Genomic DNA, 19430 nt, shown 5'->3' on the forward strand with positions numbered 1-19430 from the left:
CAGGAGCATGTCAGTAGTTACTTTCTTTACTCAGTTAGTTTTGTTAATGCCTGGTCTAGCTTTCAAAGTTAGGCAAAGCACCTCTGCTTTGCTGATGGGAGTCAGACAAAACTACAGTTCTGATTTGCCATAAAATTTCACACCTTCCAGGACATATTTTATATTTGTTTTCCTGGCTTTTTTTTGTATGGACAAATCAAAACATTGTCATAAAATGTTGTCTTGGTTAAACTAAGACTGTGATCATGAGTTTTACGGTCTAAGTGTGTGTGCTTGTGTGTGTATGAGTGTGTGTTTGTGTGCGGGCATTGAAGGACACTTGAGTTGACCCCATACATAATGGAAATATGTACCTTTACTGCCCAAGGACAACATCGCCAATAAAAACATAATTGCGCTCATGTTTGCCAGTGATGCACTGTCCAAAAAAGGACAAGTAACCTTCAGCATCAACAATAAACACACAGTCACACAAAGGCAACCAAAGACAGGAGAGCAATACTTCCACTTCTACAAGTACAGAGAGACATATCAAAAGAAGAAAAACAGCCGGAAGAATAAGACAGGAACTTAGATAATGCATAGAAAGGACTACAGGAAATGTTCTTTAGACAAAGATTTGCAGAGAAAACATGTCATGATGGGAATACTGCAGATAGGCTTCCCTCCCAGCACAGGCATGTCTAGTTTGTGTGGAGACTGTGGTGATGATGTAATGGCTGAACCTGCTTGGCATTCAGGAGAGGACTTAGAGTGTCTGTGAGGTACATACTGAGATGAGAGAGAGAGAGAGAAAGAGAGAGAGAGAGAGAGACAGGGAGAGAGAGAGAGTGAGAGAGAGGGAGAGAGAGAGAGACAGAGGGGGGAGAGAGTGAGAGAGAGAGAGAGAGAGAGCGCTTTATCCTGCATGTTTTTAACCTTGATGACAGACTGCGATTAGGACACTTCAGATGAGCTCTGTCTGTCCCTCTCTTTCACACACACACACACACACACACAGATCAGACTGAGCAAATGCAAGGCCTGAAGCGACAGCAGATGGGGAGTTGAGAAACAAGACTTTTAATTTAATTAACCTGAAAATAAATAAGAAGGCCGGAATAATGCCTCCCATTAAATTTAATATCAACCATGCAAATGCAGGATTCAGCGCCGAGTAATTTGATTTCTGAAGCAAAGGATTAATTCTAGTATTAATATAATCTAATAGAATGTGTTAGGAGAAACCTGGTCTAGACAACAGTGACATGATAATTACATTTTTATGATGAGGTAACGAATTTAGGAAACCTTACAGGTGAGGGAATTATACAGTCATCGGCTCAAACTCTGAGGTGCTATTATGATTAATAACTTTTAAAGTAGACGGTGCTTTTAAAAACTAATAAAAAAATATAACAATAAGAGGTGTTGAGAACAGTAATGGGAAAAATAATGTGTAGACTGAAGGTGGTTTGTGACAGCTTTTTTTCCCGTCGACATTTCCTGCGAGTCCAGATCCTTGGGAGAAAAAAAAAGATAAAAATGAAATAGGTTTCAATCTGTCCTCTACTCATTTGAAGGTTGGCATCTTCTCTAGAGTCTCTTTAGAGAAGGCTGTTTTCCCTTCGAGGGTGTGTGTGTGTGTGTGTGTGTGTGTGCGTGCATCAGCAGAACAACAGTGCAACTTTGAGCACTGCTTTCAATCAAAGTTCAGGGCATTGCACCTCTCCAGTTGGTCGTGGAAACGGCGCGGGGAAAACGTTGGTCTTTGTCGGTTTCTTTTCCTAATACAGCGATGTCTCACTGTGCTTGTGCTGCCAGGGCTAATGCTAATCAGATCCCACGTATGCGCCCTTCAGCATGTGGGGAGAGGGTGTTTGTCACTGTCAGCTTCCCAGATCTTAACAAAGAACACCCCCCCCCTCCGCCCGGCCGCTCTTTAAATTCAGACTTCCTGTCGTCTTTCTTTTCAGAACGGATGAAGAGGTTTCTGTCTGATGCTGTGCTGCTTTTTTGGGCCAAGTTACTCGTCTGAGTGAAATTAGACGGTGACTCCAGCTTCGGCGATTAACACGATGACTCCAGCTTCGCTCCTTAAATGTTACAATTTGCATTGAGAGCATGAAACAGCGGAGCATTTTTAGAGGTACGGAAATAGCTCAGGGTTTTTTTTTGTTTTTTTTTTTCAATTTTAACTGGAATTTTAATGACATTGATTCAGAGGGTAACACAACATACTTTCAGAATAACTGGAAATATTTACAAACTAACAAAACAAAACTGTTCTTTAAATTTTAACATATGGAGCTTCAAATGTGGGACAAAGAAACCTCTTTTTGCAGAGCGGTGGAGGAGCTGTTCTGGAGTCAGCTGTACTCCAGTGGAGTGGACCAAATGAAATATCTTAATTTCCCTGAGTGAATACATACTACTCTAAAAAAACACACAAATTCACTTGATTCCTTTCTCTTCTCTCTTTCTTTCCTTTCCCCCCCCAATATCTCTCCAATTAAGAACACTGAAATGCTATTAGAGTCACTGGCCCATGAGGTGTGTGTTTAATGGAAATAGCCAGTCCACCTTGGCAAAGCGAGAGACTCTCATTCCATCAGCAATTTATAATGGAAAAGTGCTGTCACTGCAGAAATGTGGGGTGAGGTGGAGTCAGGGTCAGGCTGTAATACCAGATACCTGATTAAAGCAAAGCCATGCTTAGCCACAATCTACATACCAGTATAGCAGAGTACAGTCAACCACCAGAAATCACATGCCAACAGTGGGGAGTACAGTCGAGCTCCACAAATCACAAACCAACAGAGTGGAGTATAGTTATACTCCATGATCCATGTATAACACAACAGAGTACAGTCAACCTCCAGAAATCACATGCCAAGACAGTGGAGTATAGTTAACCTCCAGAAATTACATACCAACACAGTGGAGTATAGTCAACCTCTAGAAATTCACATAGTAACAAAGTGGAGTATAGTTATACTCCACAATCCATATACAACACAGCAGAGTACAGTCCACTTTCAGAATCCACATAGTAACTCAGTGGAGTATAGTCATATTCTATGTGCCAACACAATGAGGTATAGTCTAACTCTATAGTCTATATACTAACGCAGTCACATGGACAATATACATATTAACAAAGAACTGCACAGTGGAATTTAACCACCAAGACCCCTCAGGAGAATATTCTCAAAAGAACACAGTAAAAACAGGCTGCTATGACATTTCATTTGAAAGTTCTGCCAGGGATGTCTCTCATTAAAGAAAGTGAGCCAAAAGTGATCACTTTAGTGCAGTTTTAAGTGAAACCAGCTCTCATTAGTCAGATGACAGTGTGTGTAAACATTATTCGTCACTGGTTACAGCAGCTCTGATTCTGTCTGTGGGGACACCATACAGCAATTCAAGGAACTCCCCACATCCAGAGCAGGTGTACAGTCACACTCATATTTCTCATATTTTAAACTACTTACAGAGCTACGGTTCTTTTGTGTGTGTGTGTGTGTGTGCGCGCGCGCGCGTGTGTGTGCGCGCGCGTGTGTGTGCGTGTGTGCGTGTGTGTGTGTGAGAGAGAGAGAGAGATAGAGAGAGATTTCCCCTGTGGCACTTCCCTACAGCTGCAGCAACAACCCTCTCCCTTCAGCTGCAGGAGGTTCCAGCACAGGCACCTCTGTGTGGGCAGATGCCCAGCAGCCCCCTGGGATAGCTCTTGGAGGACCCTGGGCCTGTTTGGCTCAGGTGTGGCAGGCTGACTGCGGGGAGCGCCAGCTGCCTGGGCACTCTGTGCCAGCCCATGTGCCACCTCTTTGTCATTCTGTCCTACCACCTTGCCACTTCCACACAATCTGTGCACGACTGCCCAGCCCCACCTGCACAGATGTTTAGAGTCCAGATGTGGACCTCTCATTAGTGGTATCTTCTTCCGTAGGGTTACGCTGCGCTTTTCATTTACTTATAAATATAGAAGCAGCTCTGTAACAACTGAATATTACGAATGATCTATTACAAATCTATAGACATTGTTACTGATGATTATTTCATCAATAATATTACTGCCGTCACTCTTTGTGTTAAGTGGTTACCAAAATTCAAATGGCTGTCGAACTTCAGTGTCAGTGTAACTGCCCTTGGGAATAAGACTTAAGTGATCCAAAAATGCACACAGCTACTGTGACTACTGCTATTGCTACTATTACTGCTACTATTACTACTAATATGAATATTAGTGGTAAAATGATTTGCTATGGGAATGCTTTTTTGAGAGTGTGCTTTTTCATAATAAACATTTACAAACTCATAACTCGAGACATTCTTATAATTACTGGTAAATTTCTCATAATTAAGGATTGTTTTTTTTTTCTTAATTATGTTTCAAAGCTCTAATATTAAGCTATAAGAAAGTTTCCGGATAGGGGTAATTTCCTAATAACAGTCCAGTGATATTACAGCGTAAACAGGCTTCTGTGAAGAGTGCCACATGCTTAAAGAGTGATATAAACTGAATTAATGTACACGTGTTGTCAGATATTCAAACATACAGGAAAAGATGAACAGAACCTTCCCTAAGCATAAAGAGGGCTCGGAAGACCGTGATACTGTATGCATGGATTATAACAATCCTGAGTTAATCTATCTGAGCTCTGGACTCAGTTCTTATGGGACTTTCCTACTGTGAAACATTGATGGTCCTGGCATAACTACGAGCAATCTGCCTCCTGCTTCAGATGGAGGTGAGAGACCCCTGGAGTGCCCCAGGGGGTTGAGCTATGATTCTCCCTTGAATAAGTTACAGAGGGGAATGGATTCGTACTTTAGATAGAAAGAGCAAGCTTGCTAGTGTCTCTCGCTTCAGGTTTCTTTATCACTGTCTTACTAGAAAAAGGGATATAATTAAAGCAAGGCATTACTTCAAACACTGAATACAACACAGATAAAATAGTATAATAAGTAAGGGAGAATGTACTACAAATGGGATAATAAACTGCTTATTCTATGAAAAATTGCTCATAATGCTTTAAGTTGTCTATTATGGCAATTGTGGGTTTCTAGCCTCTGTCACAAAATGTTAGCATCATACCCCTGGCTGCTGGCTCCATTCTGCTAAGCCAAGCACCTCGTTACTCAATCCAAATTCATTTAACTAACAACGGCTATTGAGGTAGCGACCATAAACATCAACGAGCAAGCTTACGTAGCTTTACAAATGGCTTATTTTGGTGATAGCCATAAAACACAATAAAGAAACAGATTGTTAGAGATTTTTTTTCACAGGTAACAGCAGGTGCTGAATTGCTTAGTATAGGTCTAACTACATGGCGGACTTTTGTGCATACTGCATAGTCATGTAATCAGGTGGTTTAACTTGTCATTACTTAGGCTACTGCTGATTAGCAGAAACACTAATCGCTCATGGGCCAATTAGAATTGAGCATTCAACAGTGTCATAGAATATGCCCAAATAAAATGTCACACATGCACATATCAGTTTATTTCACACTCATATCTGATTATTACCCATAGAAAAAATGCAATTCGTAAGCAAAACAGAAATCTGACCTTAATTAGAAAATGATAGTGTGCAATGGTAATAGGCGAATGACAAACATAATGCTTTTCTAACACTATATTTAGATAGTCATTACTGTCTCTGTGAGTTTGCACTTGGTTATTGGAGCAAAATAATAGTATTAGACATAAACAGTCTTAGCTGCAGGGAACATTAGATTGTCCGATTAGGACTTCAGGACTTCAATCCCTCTTTTGTGTCCCTAAGTGAGTCAGGCAGGCAGTAATCTGTGACTGAATGACACCTTTAACGGTAGAGCAATTCAGCATAGCTAAAGGCTACAAGCCTGAGAAAGAGGGAGAGAGAGAGAGAGAGAGAGAGAGAGTGTGAAAGAGGGGATGACTAGGAACAAGGCAGAACAACAGAACAAGAAGAAAGAAAATTGAGATATTAGAGAGATAGAGAGAGAGAGAGAGAGACAGAGGAAGAGAGAGAGAAAGAAAGAGAGTGAGGGCGAGAGGGGGAGAGAGAGAGAGTTTATGTTTATGTGTGCGAGAGGGTCAGAGAGAGAGATAAAGAGTGATGGAGTGAGAGTGCAGGAGAGTTTGAGAGAGCGAGACAGAGAAAGACGGACAGAGAAGGGGCTTGGATGCGGCACCTTGAGATGTACTGCACTAAGTGGGTGAAAGGGGGGAATTGGGTTCTTGTAATACTGTCTCTACGCTTGACTGCTCTTACAGAAGCTGACAGCGCTAATGTGTTTCTGCTCAGGTGGGCTAAATTATTAAAGAGCATAGCAACAGTAACCAAAAGAAAGGGCAGTGAATACCACTGTCAGCGGCTGTCCGGATTAACACGGCAAGAGAGTGTGTGTGTGCATGTGTGTGTGTGACTATACGGTGAGGTGATAAAGCAAGTGTAGCCAGCAGGCACCAATGCACAAATGAATCACATATATAACAGACTTTTTTGGGGGAGTATTATTGTCGGCAATCTGCCAGCTGTCTGAAAATCTCATTTTCTTTTGACCTGCTGGTTAACTGCAACATATATTTTTTTTGTGTGTGCTTGCATCTGAGGTCATTTGGATAGCACCGAGTGAAACGTACCATGCAAATAAACAATGTTAATGTAGAGTCCAAAAACAAAAAGTATGAGCAAGCATGCGCGCAAGTGTGTGTGTGTGTGTGTGTGTGCGTACCTGTGTGTGCTGTGACCAATAGCATTTGGCCGCAGACAAAAACATGACATGTAATTAACATGATGAACGCTAACAGAGGAAGAGAAAAATATCTCAGAATGTAAGCTAAAATATTCCATCACATGTATCCAAAAGAGATAAAATTCATGTTCACCAGCATTAGGGGAAAAGGCTGAAAACCTCCCTAAGCTGTAGAATCTGTGTTTAGACCCAATTATCAGTGCTGTCAGGCCAAGAGCAAGAGTACAGCAACTTGACACAACATTAATCAAGATGAGACTCTCCGCCAAGCCACGGACAGAGCTATCCGCAAATCCACGGGCGTCGCTCTCTCTCTGGCGTCAACATGGACAGAATGCTAATGACACACACAGGAGTGATGAAGGAGGGAGGATCTACCCCTCCTGGCCTAATGAAACCAAATGGAAGAGTCATTGCCTTCCATTTCTCACACATGTATTTTTCAAGTACACACTGTTTCCCATCGTTGCGGAAAAAAACTCAAAAAAAGAAAAAAAACCCCAACAAACTACACTGGACAGTGTCAGACTGACGTTCCTCTCCATCCCTCCTCTCCGCCTGTCTCTGAATACGCCTATTTGAAATAGTCTATCTTGTGAGTTATGTAAGGCCAGATTAATTTATATGTTGATAACCCTTATTGAAAAGCAGCAGGGGCCAGGGAGAGTTTGGATTAAGGACAGTAAAAGCACCACTTTGTTGGGTTTCAGTGTAAATAGGATGTGGTCTACAGTGGAGCTCAGTGAGTTGTAGGTGAACAGCAGGGAGCTCCAGACTTGTCTGAGCGACTCAAACAGATGCGGAGATGAGCCCAAAAGGGTCTCGATGAAAGCGGGATGTGTCGTGCGGCAAGAAGAGGGTGAGGACACTGCTTTGCGTGCCTCGATGTGATTGGTTGAGATGTGGATGGGAGATTTGACCCTTTTGGAAATGGATGCTGATTGAGAAGCAGCTGCTTGCCATGGCTGAGCTAATTAAGAGAGGCACGATGGGCGAAATTAGGAGAAAATGATCCTCGCCGCGTCGTTCTCGTACACTGAGAAGAGGAGACCAATCCAATATGCACCCTCTATCTCTTTTCCTCTGTTTTCTTCCCCCTCCTTTTTTGTACAGACATGGACTTATGCCTTCATATCACAAATTTATAATCTTAATCACAATATTTCATTGCTTTTGTTTATCAGAAATGGAAAATGATACATAATAAAGTCATATTAAAATAATGTTTAGTCTTTAATTGGAATTGTTATGTGAGGTAGTTGTACTAATAGCCTAGCCTTTGGGAGCTGGTCTAAGGAGTAAAATGCTGACAATCTCAGCTTTGTTTTAATGGGGAAAAGAAGGGAAGAAACTGAGGAAGTTTTAAGTAAGAGTTAGAGGGAAAAAATGGAATGGAACTGAGAGAGGCCAAAGGTGAGAGCAGAGGAACTGACTGCCAGACAGAAAAAAAAGGAGAGAGAGGATAGAGTGATGAAAGAGGCTGTGAAACTGACAGGTGAAAACTCGGCAGACCCCTTAATGAGTCTGGGCTCTTTTTACAGGGCACAGGAGGAAGCATTTCCAGGTTAGAGAGGAAGAGGTCAGAGGGTAAGAGCAGACACAGATGTGTCATCTGGACTGAGGGGAACGTCAGTACGGTGACCCTTGTTCTGTCTTCCACAGTCTCTAGGCAACAGGAAGCTGAATGAACAGGATGTCTGAAAATGAATGAACTAAGACAGCTAAGGAGGAACCAGCCTCCCCCTGCTTTTCAGAGCACTACTGCACACGAACTATACAGGCATGAATACAACGCTAATCATTACTACTCTGTTCTCTGTTCTGTTCTTGAAAAAAAAATCACACAGCTAATGTTCACCGGCCCAGCATTCACACGAGTTACACGGTCATGAAAGTGACACTAATTATGGTTCCTGTTCTTTGTTCTGTTCTTAAAAAGTCAGACATCAAGCCTTCAGCAGCTGACTGACCCTGCAGGTGTCAGGGTATGCTTTCGATAATTACACTTCGTGATTTGACCTTTTGAGTTCTTGGATTACTAAAATGTACCGTAATAGTCCTTGGATCTGTGGATGGACTTGAGTGGAAAAAGCTGTATTGGGTTTGGTATAACAGTTTATGTCCTTGGTGTTCAGTAATGGAGGGACTGATAATGTGATTAGTACTCTGTGATGTGCTGTGACTAATGTTAAGTGTGTTTTTTTTTTTATTAAGGAGTTAACAGTCAATCCAATCAGTAATATAGATAATCCAGATTACTGGCATTTCGTACCTGTATAGGTTAGTGTTCAATAATATAGGTGATCCAGATAACTGTCATAGGCTACCTATATGGGTTAGTGTTCAATAACACAAATAATCCAGATTACTGTTATAGGCTATCCTTAAAGGTTACTGTTGAATAACACAGATAATCCAGATTGCAGTCACGAGTTACCTGTACGGGTTTCTTGCGAGAGCCCTCATTGTTCTCTGCCTCCTCATGCTCTTTGCTACCCTGCGTCAGGTTGGAGTAGTTTGCCAGACTGCTGAGCAGGGACGATACCATGGGACTGGTGTCCATCTCCTCCTACACACACACACACACACACACACACGTTAATACATGAAAATGAGCTCACTAAGATGCCAGTTCTCTTTAATAACAAGCTTGGTCAGTGGTGATACTAAGTTAATAAAGTCATACTTTTGTCAATAGGGCCTTTCTATTGAAATGAACCCAAAACATGCTGACAAGAACCTGTAGTGGGACAGCCTCTGTGCTCTACGTGACCTTCAGGCAAGAATTATCCTCATTATTTGATGTCAGCTCCTTTATTCAGTCTCTTGTGTTTGTGTGTGTGTGTGTGTTTGTGTGTGTGTGAGAGACTGTGTGTATGTGTGAGTGTGTGTGTGTTTCGCGCGCGTGCGCGTGCGCGTGCATGTGTGTTTGCACTAACCTCAAACAGGGCCATGTTTTTGCCATCATATTGTTGACTCTTTTCTGGGTCACTGCTGTTGATAAAGGGACTGCTCTCCTTGGGGTTGCCATCTCCTATAGACAAGCAACAACAACAAAAACAACAACAGAAAAAAAAAGAAACTCAGACTCAAAAAGTCACCGACTTCATCACCAGTGACCCAGTAACAGTCGCAGAGCTGGAAAAACTTAAAAACCTGTTTAACAGTCATTAGCAGTCAGTGAAAAATCCTATGCCAAAACTCAAAATTTACACAACAGAGTCACTACAATGTGTGCTTGACTGGGACACTGATCTTATTTAGAGGTACTGTATGTAACTAATGATCTAAAAGAGACATTTACTATGTAACATAATGTTATTACATGCATATTACTACTGCAGTCGTGAACATGCCAATAGCTTCCACCTTCAAATACAGCCCAATGGGGCAGGAGAAAATCTGCTTCACCCGTCACTTAACCCCCATTACGGTACTTAGTGAATCAATATTTAATAAAAAGTGACTTCAGTTAGAAGGTCAAGACAAGAAACCAAGAAACTACAGAGAAGTACCATAAATTGTTCAAATACTGTAATAGCCCAAACAGTTACATATTAGTATTTTAAAATGTAGCATTTCTTAGAAGTCTCGATGTAATTACCAAGTACATTCAACATTATAGGGGGCAATGAAGAACAGAGCATGTGCATTGCATTTCTATTAGCGGAAACACTGATCACTTTTAGAGGCAACAGTGATAAATGAGCTGTGTGGTGAAGACAAAAACTATTCCCTTTTGGAGGATTGCTAGCCCGTGTTGCAACACCTACAGATATCTGTGATGTCTGAAATAAACTCGTCTCTGTTTGGTTTTTGCTTCCAGCCTGTGGCTAAAATGGCGGTTAGCTTTGGCTGCTGCCTGGGGTCATGTCTTGGACTGAAGGAGGGCTATTTTTAGAGCAGTTTGTCAGTGTTGAGTGGTGACGGGTGTTTCTGCACTCCAACACTGTAGGGGGTGAAAGAGTCCTCAACGTCCACTCATGCCTGATTAACACACACACACACACATCTGCTTAAAACACACAAAACTACACCTCACAAAGACACACATAAACACATATGTCCATGTGCCTGCTGATGTACAAAGCCCTAGTGAGTCCTCATAGAAAATACAAGTAACTGACTGTGTGAAAGGCACGCAAACTAAAAGCAGTAAGCTATACGTGCATAAACACACACACACACACACACACACACGCACACAGAGCCACCTCAACAGAAGAACAGAGCAGACTTTCAATCTGTTTCTCAGAGATGAGGAAGGTGACCCTTTCAGACGAGCAGACTTGAGTTTTGTCAAGCTGGTCTATGCATAAAACATAACTGAACACACACACACACACACACACACACATACATTCGCGAACCTACAGCCATGTAATGTCTACTCATTCAAACGCGCTTCTTATGTATGCACCTGTACATGCAGCCATAACACACACATATGTTTGAGGTTGTTACAATGCCCCTGAGGGTTCTAAAGTGCCAGTCGTTTTTTTTCTCACTGTGTCTCATGGGTAAAGCCGTTACACGCAGCCCGAGGGGTCTTATTACTGTGCCATTTCATCATGGGAAAGGACATGCCAAAATCCCAGCATGCTTTCTTTCACTTTAACTCCCCCGTGCCCTCACTTAACGATTTACGTAAAGCTCTTTTCCCTCCAATCCCCTTACCTCTGTGGCCGGTTTGGGAACGACTGTAAATTAATTAGGATCTTCACATCAAAGATACACAGCTATGAGGGATGTCTGTTGAAGTTAACAGTTGCTCAAAGAACATGCTGTTCTTTTTTTTTTTAAATATTCATCGTTGTCTGTTGCTCTTTGAAATTCATCAGAGTGACACTGCCAAAGAAATCACCTCCTCAAATCTGGACCAGCACAGGTCAGAGAGTCCCCACTAAAAAACTCACACGAGAGTCCCCAGTAAAAACATTCACACGAGAGTCCCCAGTAAAAACATTCACACGAGAGTCCCCAGTAAAAACATTCACACGAGAGTCCCCAGTAAAAACATTCACACGAGAGTCCCCACTAAAAACAATAACAAGAGAGTCCCCACTAAAAACACTCACATGAGAGTCCCAATTAAAAACACGGATACCGTCCGACCTGAACGAGCACCAGCATTGACTAAACCAAGTCGCTGCCATTTGGTAAAACGAGAAAAATTTGACCAAAGCACGTTTAGAATGCTTTAAGTCCCTCATAATAGCTTTCACTGCAAAACGAGGTTTTTTGTCTCACTGTTCTAGGTCAGTAAAGTACGCTGAAAAAGCGATGCTGGGTGAATACCAGATAAAAACTTCAGACATGCATTTTTGGTCTCTGGGAAAAAAATAATGTTTGAATAACACAAAATATGATTAGTTATTCAATTACAACACAAACAAATGTATTTTTAATGAGAATCGACATTGCTTTTAGCATATGTTGGTACAATGTACTTACAAGTACAGTACCTAAACCACCTTGCCACCATTCTGGTGGACATTTTTTCCCCAATCCACATGTTTCTTATATGCGATAACTTCTGTACACAATTTCACAGGAGGAGATGGATTGGTGATCGACCACATGACAAATGTTCCCTGGTGCTTTTTTCATGGGTGACACAACGTGAAGTCCTTTGTCTCTCTTTCTGGTCTGGCTCTCATAATGATGCTGTACCTCGGGTGCCATGGGAACAGATGATTGACAGCTTGGCCTCTGGAGTTTTTCAGTGCCAGTGCTTATGACTTCCAGACATGTCTAGTTAAATCTGACTAAACGGACTCTTTAAGACCTCCGCTGCTTTCTTAATGTGAAAGCGGGACCTTGTGGCTAAATTCTGCTTGTGTTTTTAAATTGTGGCACAGCAGTATCCTAAAGGATAGTTTCTCTCAAACAGAGAAACCCTGCAAATATTTTCATAACTGATTAAATGTTTGACTCACGTTGTCTCACTTCTCCCTCTATTTTCATTTCATCAAGAATGTGAACCTGTGAAGGTCCTTAAAGAACTTTAAAGTTCTTGATTTCATTTGTCGAATAGCCCATAAATTTCCATTTCATCCAAACAGAAGACTATGACCTATTCAAAGCTATTCACAAGTGTCATTCATGAAATTTTTCAATGTCAGAAAACTGATGTTTTGCATTGAAGGATATTTAAACCTCACATCTCCACTACTGTTTCCACTGAGAACCTTCTAAAACTTCTCATTGCAGCTGTCAAAGACCGTTGACATTCTTTGTGTCTACAGACAAAATAATGACTGCCTACAGATCTGTGAAACCCATCTCGGTTGTGGTTCCAGAAAAATCTTGTAGTTCCCTTAAAGTTATAAGCTTGTGTTGCCTCAGTAATTGCAGCTCTCCAAGCAATGCATCCAACCACTGTCTGACCACAGACAATGTTCTCAAAACAGAGTGTCCTCCAAAAGCCATACCCTCCACTGCCTTCCAAGTTCGAGATCAACTCTTTCCTCTGTTGACTGAAAAAAAAAAAAAGCCTCTGCCAAACACAAACAGCCACGTGAATAAATAACCAGACAGCCTCATGCAGAAAGGGTTACGTGTGAAATTCAACCCCACTCCGTAGCAATAAACCATGTAAACGCGCAAGAAAACACAAACTCGCAATTGAAACAAATTAGAGAACATGGATGAATGTAATGGAGAGACACGGAATGTTCTGTTGGATGATGTATATTTACCATGCAACCGTGCTCAGAATGTTCTTTTCATCAGTGGCGCTGTTTACACAAGCACATTCATTTCCAGCAGTGTAAAAAAGGAGCTTGAAGAGAGTTGGTTCTGATTAACACTCAGAGAGCTGAATGGATTTGTTTTGGACTCTAGGACTTGCACTCGTGAATTGAAATGTAGCTCAGACGTAGAGGTCACGGTAATGCCACGGCCTTTTCCTTCTCTTTTGTGACAGAGCACTTCACCCTGATTGGCTTTGAAAATGAGAGACAGGGTGAGAAACGGAGGGAGAGAAGGAAAGGTAGAGAGAGGGGAGAGAAGAAAGGAAAAGAGACCAACATCGACGAAGGGGAGAGAGAGAGGGAGGACGTTTTGCATGCCAACCTTGTGCTGTCGAGTAATGATGAATGAGGATGTTTTGTGTGGTCCCAATGTGTGTGTGTGTCTGTCTGTATGTCTGTGTGTGTGTGCGTGTGTGAAAGTGTGTGTCAGCTTTCATTTCTCTCCCTCCCAGACTGTTACTTAGCCACACAGCTGAGACTCTCTGACAACACATTATTTGTGGAAATTTGGTTAATAAACAAAAGTCGGCGATGCCAGTCACTCCCCCTCATTTGTCTGAATTGGGAGGATGTTGGGGAACGCGTCCCTCGGTCTGCGGCTGTTATAAAGAACCCTGAAGAGTTACGATGTATTTGGACCATCACTAACACCTGCCTAATCAGATTATCCACTGCACTAAAGGCACACAGCAGTGAAGCAGTGATGTAATTCAAAATTCAACAATAAAGAGTACTAATGATTATGATGATGATGATTATTATAATGATTATTATTAGCCATCAACATCATCAACAACAATAATAATAATTCACAGATTCACATTCTGTTGAGAATATATTGGAATTTCTATTTATGCACTGACAGGTTGCTCACACACAAAGAGAGAGAGAGAGAGAGAGAGAGAGAGAGATAGAGATCACAGGGAACTGTGGTACAGGACAAGCTCTTCCCCTAGCCCTGCAGCAGGCAGTCTAAACAGAGGGATTGCAGCCAACTGTAATGACCTTTACACAGCTGGAATATAGAGCCTTTTATGATATTTGACATCATTTTTCAGTCTGAGTGGCCTATTCAGACCACAGTACATGCACGCGTGCGCGCACACACACACACACACACACACAATCACATTGTCAGTGCTCCATTGCTGCAGTCCAGACTTTAAAACCAGCCATTCGCAGACATCCTCTCTTGTGCTTGTTCTGATGGAGACACTGCTCTGTTGTGGAGGACTGTACGTTGGAGTGGAGAGGCAGAAGTGCAGGGCTTTTAATGTCTGTGGGGCTATTATGTTGAACGGAGGGAGGCGGTAACCCTGCAGATACACGAGAGTTATATGTCTCTACATCATCTGGGTTCAGCTCTAATGACATCAGAACCTGACAGACACTCCTGTCCACACACACACACACACACACACATGCACGCACGCACATACCAAGGGATGGCCTGTGGCAGACACTTTTTTAATTGGAGGGCTGTGAAGCCTGACTGGGCCAGTGGGCAAAAAAAGGACTGAACACACACACACACACACACACACACAGACACACACGGCTAGAATAATGAGTCCCTGCACAGAGGTAATCCACACCTGAGCACCTGAGTCTAAGTTCCTTTTAGAAGACAGAGAGGCAAAGAGTTCAAGAGAGAAAAAAATGGAACTACTATGAAAAAAGAGGGCTCGAGGAAGAAGAGAAGAGAAGAGAAGAGAAGAGAAGAGAAGAGAAGAGAAGAGAAGAGAAGAGAAGAGAAATGACTCAGAAGTTTGTATGCTGGAAACTGAGACAGTGCTGATAATTAAAGCTAACCCTTATAATCTGCGCTAATAATTATTTGCAGTGAGAGTGCATTTCCTGTTTGTCTTAAGGGAAGACACCCAATCTCAATTCCATGTAAAAATATGATCCCTTCTTTTTAGCTTACTCTCCAAACGCACTTGAGTCATCTCTCCTTTCCTTCCTTTCTCTCTGTGGATGGATGGAGCAGGGTCCAGATGACGGAGGGTTTTACAGTAACAGCGCTGTGGTTCTGTCCATCCGAGAGGACGAGTGAAAAGCTCGTTCAGCCTGATTGAAGTGGGACGGAGAATTGGCCCGGCGGACCTGCAGGCTGATGGAACTCTGCAGGTGTGAAGAGTGGCTCTGCGAACGAGCGCCAGTCTCGTCTCCATAACACCTGACCTTTACTTCAGGCTTGGCAGCAAGGGAAAGCAATTTCATCCCTACCCTCAATGACACAAGTCTACCTCAGCCTCCATCAACACCGAGTTTACCTCTCCTCTCTGCTCTTGACAGCCCTCAGCCAAGAGACAGAGAGAGAGAGAGAGAGAGAGAGAGAGAGAGAGAGCGCAAAAAAAAAAATATCCATCTCAAATAGCAGGAGAAAATATGTGTGTGTGTGTGTGGGGGGGGGGGGGGGGGGGTAACATGAAAGAGAAGGTGTGAAATCAGCCCAGAGGGTGAAAGAGAGAGAGAGAAAGAGAGAGAGAGAGAGAGGGGGGAGAACAAGGTTTGCTGACAATATGTGAGGGTAAATTTATCTGTAAACCAGGGGCTACCTTTTTTGAAACTGCTTTTAGCGCGCGAGCACACACACACACATGCACACTCACACTCAGAGAGAGAGGGAGAGAGAGAGAGAGAGAGAAGCAAATCTCTCTCCACTGATGCTAATCCACAACCACAGGTGGCAAACACATCTGTAGTGTGAGTGGACAGTCCAACTGTCTGACAGCGTCCCAGTGTCTGTGCTTACAGTACGACTGTTCCACGCGAGAATGCCTGTCTTTTTGGGACTGCCAGTCTAATCAGACAGACAGCTAATCTGCCTTTCCCCTGAGACAAACAGGATACTTTATGTGAGTGAATCTACAGCAGTGGTTGTGACTGATGAATAGTTCCATTTTATGTTCTTTATTTGTGTGTATGTGTGTGTGTGTGTGTGAGTTTGTGTGTCTGTGTGCATTTGTGTGGCAGACCACAAATACACACAGCTCAGCTATTTCGTCTGGCTTATAAGCAGTTATAGGTTAAGACCCTCTGAGCTGCAGAGCCATTAAAGCTTTAAAAGGGGTGTGTGTGTATGTGTGTGTGTGTGTGTGTGTGTGTGTGTGTTTGTGTATGTGTGTGTCTGTGTGTGTGTAGAGGTAAATGGTACATTTCCTAATACCGTTACCTCTGTAATGTCTAGGTGAACCATACAAAACGACCTAATCCTGTTCGTGTAGGAACAATATCTTGATATCAGTCCAATCACACTTGACAAGGGTCGGAGTAGGCCTGTCACCTGACCATCACTCTGGACCAAGACGAGAAACATCAGCTGAGAAGTAACAGCTGGAGCAAGTCTGAGACTTCAAATTTTGACAGCAGTATAAACTTTATCCTGAAAGACTATATTCTCAATGCATTGTAAAAAAGGCATTTTTATCCAGGATGAATATGATATGATATGATATGATATGATATGATGGTATGAAATACAGTATTGAAATATCAGTTCTGTGTGAAACGCTGATCTCACAAGTATTCTACAAACAGTCGTGGTGCCTCATCACAAAGCAGCTTGAATCATTATACTGTGTAATGTATTCTCAGTATAATAACTGTTATACCCTACCACCGATTGCAAACACTTCTACTCTCTCCTCATCATTCATTATAGTCACAGGAAAATAAAAACTGAGTAGATTTATGAGTGAGCTGACATGAAAAGGAAAGCAGTGAAATATATGGCTACATCAGGACCCAAAATACAAAGATACCCGACAGGGAGGGAGGTCACGGGTTATAAACTCCAGCCATTACTTGCTCCAGAGCCAGAATGGCTGCCCCGGCTCAACAGTGGCACACATAAAACCCAGTGAGTGGTTATGGGACCTGGCAACTGAAGATAAGCAAGTGAAACGGAGCTCTTATCGGAGGGGTAGTTTTCCCTGCTATCACCTGACCAGTGATTCAACTCACACTGAACGTCTAAAACTGAAACTGTCCGCATGCCGACACTGTGGAACAAGCTATGTGAAAAAAAGATATTGACTAGAATGTTCTAAAGTAGAGAAACTGCCAGCCACTGAAGATGGAGACATGATTCTGAGATAGAACTTGAAATGGACACCTGGAGAGTCGAGCTCTTTCTCTTGGTGCGTGCGTGTGTGCATGCGTGCGTGCGTGTGTGCGTCTCTGTGCAGGTGGTGAGTGTATTTTTGAAAACTCCTCTAGAGAAGCAATTTTAAAGGATGTTTTTGAAGAGTTTCAGTTATGGTTTGAATTTGACTCTGAAGCTTTAGATGGAGATGAAAAGTTTCATTTTTCAAGTTTATTTAGAGCCCAATATCACTGTTTACAGTCTCAAAGGGCTTTACATGCCACAACAATCAAAATCAAAACAGGACGGCACCCCCTGACTTCATCACTGCATCATCTTGGTGCAACTGTATGAAACAGAATATGTGATTAAATATTTAAGAAAAATGGAGCATTGAAATAATCTCAGATTAAGGAAAAGGGGAAGGGGACCAATGTGAAAACACACGGACAATCCACGCCAAGACTCAAGACATTTTGACTTCTGAATGTCACAACCTGCACTGCCATTTTGGACTTTTGGTTTGACATGTCTTTGTGCTCCTGTTCTCTGTCTGTCTCCGCCCCTCACCTGTACCTGTTTGTCTAATTATTACCTTGTTAATTTTATCCAATCCTGTTTTGCCCTGTTTAGTTCTCCCTTGTATTTAAGTCCTAGTGTTTGCCTTGTCTTTGTCTATCGTTGTTTGTGTATTTTGCACACTGTCAAGCGGCACCTTTTTGTTATTGATTTTTGTTCCTTTTCTACACCTGTATTTTGATCTTCAGTTCAAGTAAAGGCTTCCTTTTGTCACCTTAACCATCGTGTCTTTGCACTTGGGTCCTGCACCACACCACCGCCGTGACAGAACGATAGACCTAACAAGGACCCAGCAAGACACTCCTGTCTCCCGGGCAGAGACGGCTCCAGCTCCTGACCTGGGTGCGGCGGGGCTCCCTCTCTCGGTAGGTTCTCCAGCCCCTAACCCGGGGGGGGGGAATTTTTTAGGGGGGGGGGCTCCCAGCCCTAGACCCAGGCACCACATGGACTGTGGTGCTGGGCCCAACCATCTCTAGGGCTGTGTCCGCTCCTGGGTCTCCTGTCTCTGCCACCCTGAATCCCCTTCTTCAAGCAGTGACTCCGAAGGCTCCATGGAGGGTGCGCTGCCCAGCGCGAGGAATGCGCTGCCTGGCGCACCATGGAGGGTGCGCTGCCTGGCGCACCATGGAGGGTGCGCTGCCCGGCGCACCATGGAGGGTGCGCTGCCCGGCGCACCATGGAGGGTGCGCTGCCCAGCGCGAGGGGTGCGCTGCCCAGCGTGAGGGGTGCGCTGCCCAGCGTGAGGAATGCGCTGCCCGGCGCACCATGGAGGGTGCGCTGCCCAGCGCGAGGAATGCGCTGCCCGGCGCACCATGGAGGGTGCGCTGTCCTGCCTTGTTCCCGAGGCCGCTTTCCCGGCCCTGGTCAGCTCCCATGCTGACGCCCTGTCCTGGTCAGCTCCCATGCTGACGCCCTGTCCTGTTCCCGAGGCCCTTTCCCCGACCCAGCTCAGCCCTCTAGCCGACGTCGAGGCTGTTTGAAGAGTCTGCTCCGTTCCTGTTTCTCTGCCGGTTTGGAAAGTCTGTTCCAGCCAACCCCTCACCTGCTCGGCCGCAGAGGGGGCCCGTCGGCTGCAGCACCTTCGGTCATCCCTCTGTGTGCCCCCCCACCCACCCGGTCTGTTCTGGACTTTGTTTTTCTTTTGGGCCGTCTGGGAGCCGCCCCTTAAGGGGGGGGCTCTGTCACAACCTGCACCGCCATTTTGGACTTTTGGTTTGACATGTCTTTGTGCTCCTGTTCTCTGTCTGTCTCCGCCCCTCACCTGTACCTGTTTGTCTA

At 43.5% G+C, this 19430-nt stretch overlaps 1 protein-coding gene across 2 annotated transcripts in view; it reads right to left on the reverse strand.

Annotated features, from left to right (window-relative positions):
• slc12a5a (solute carrier family 12 member 5a) overlaps window positions 1–19430 on the reverse strand; it is a 107483-nt gene that overhangs the window by 20931 nt on the left and 67122 nt on the right. For both annotated transcript variants that reach the window (XM_030776493.1, XM_030776492.1), the window contains exons 2-3: window positions 9668–9762; window positions 9166–9297 (exon numbers count right to left, since the gene is read on the reverse strand). In XM_030776493.1, coding sequence (XP_030632353.1) covers window positions 9166–9297; window positions 9668–9762 — 227 coding nt within the window. The remainder of the gene's footprint in view (window positions 1–9165; window positions 9298–9667; window positions 9763–19430) is intronic.

This window comes from Chanos chanos, chromosome 6 (genome assembly GCF_902362185.1).
Source record: "Chanos chanos chromosome 6, fChaCha1.1, whole genome shotgun sequence".
Taxonomy (NCBI): domain Eukaryota; kingdom Metazoa; phylum Chordata; class Actinopteri; order Gonorynchiformes; family Chanidae; genus Chanos; species Chanos chanos.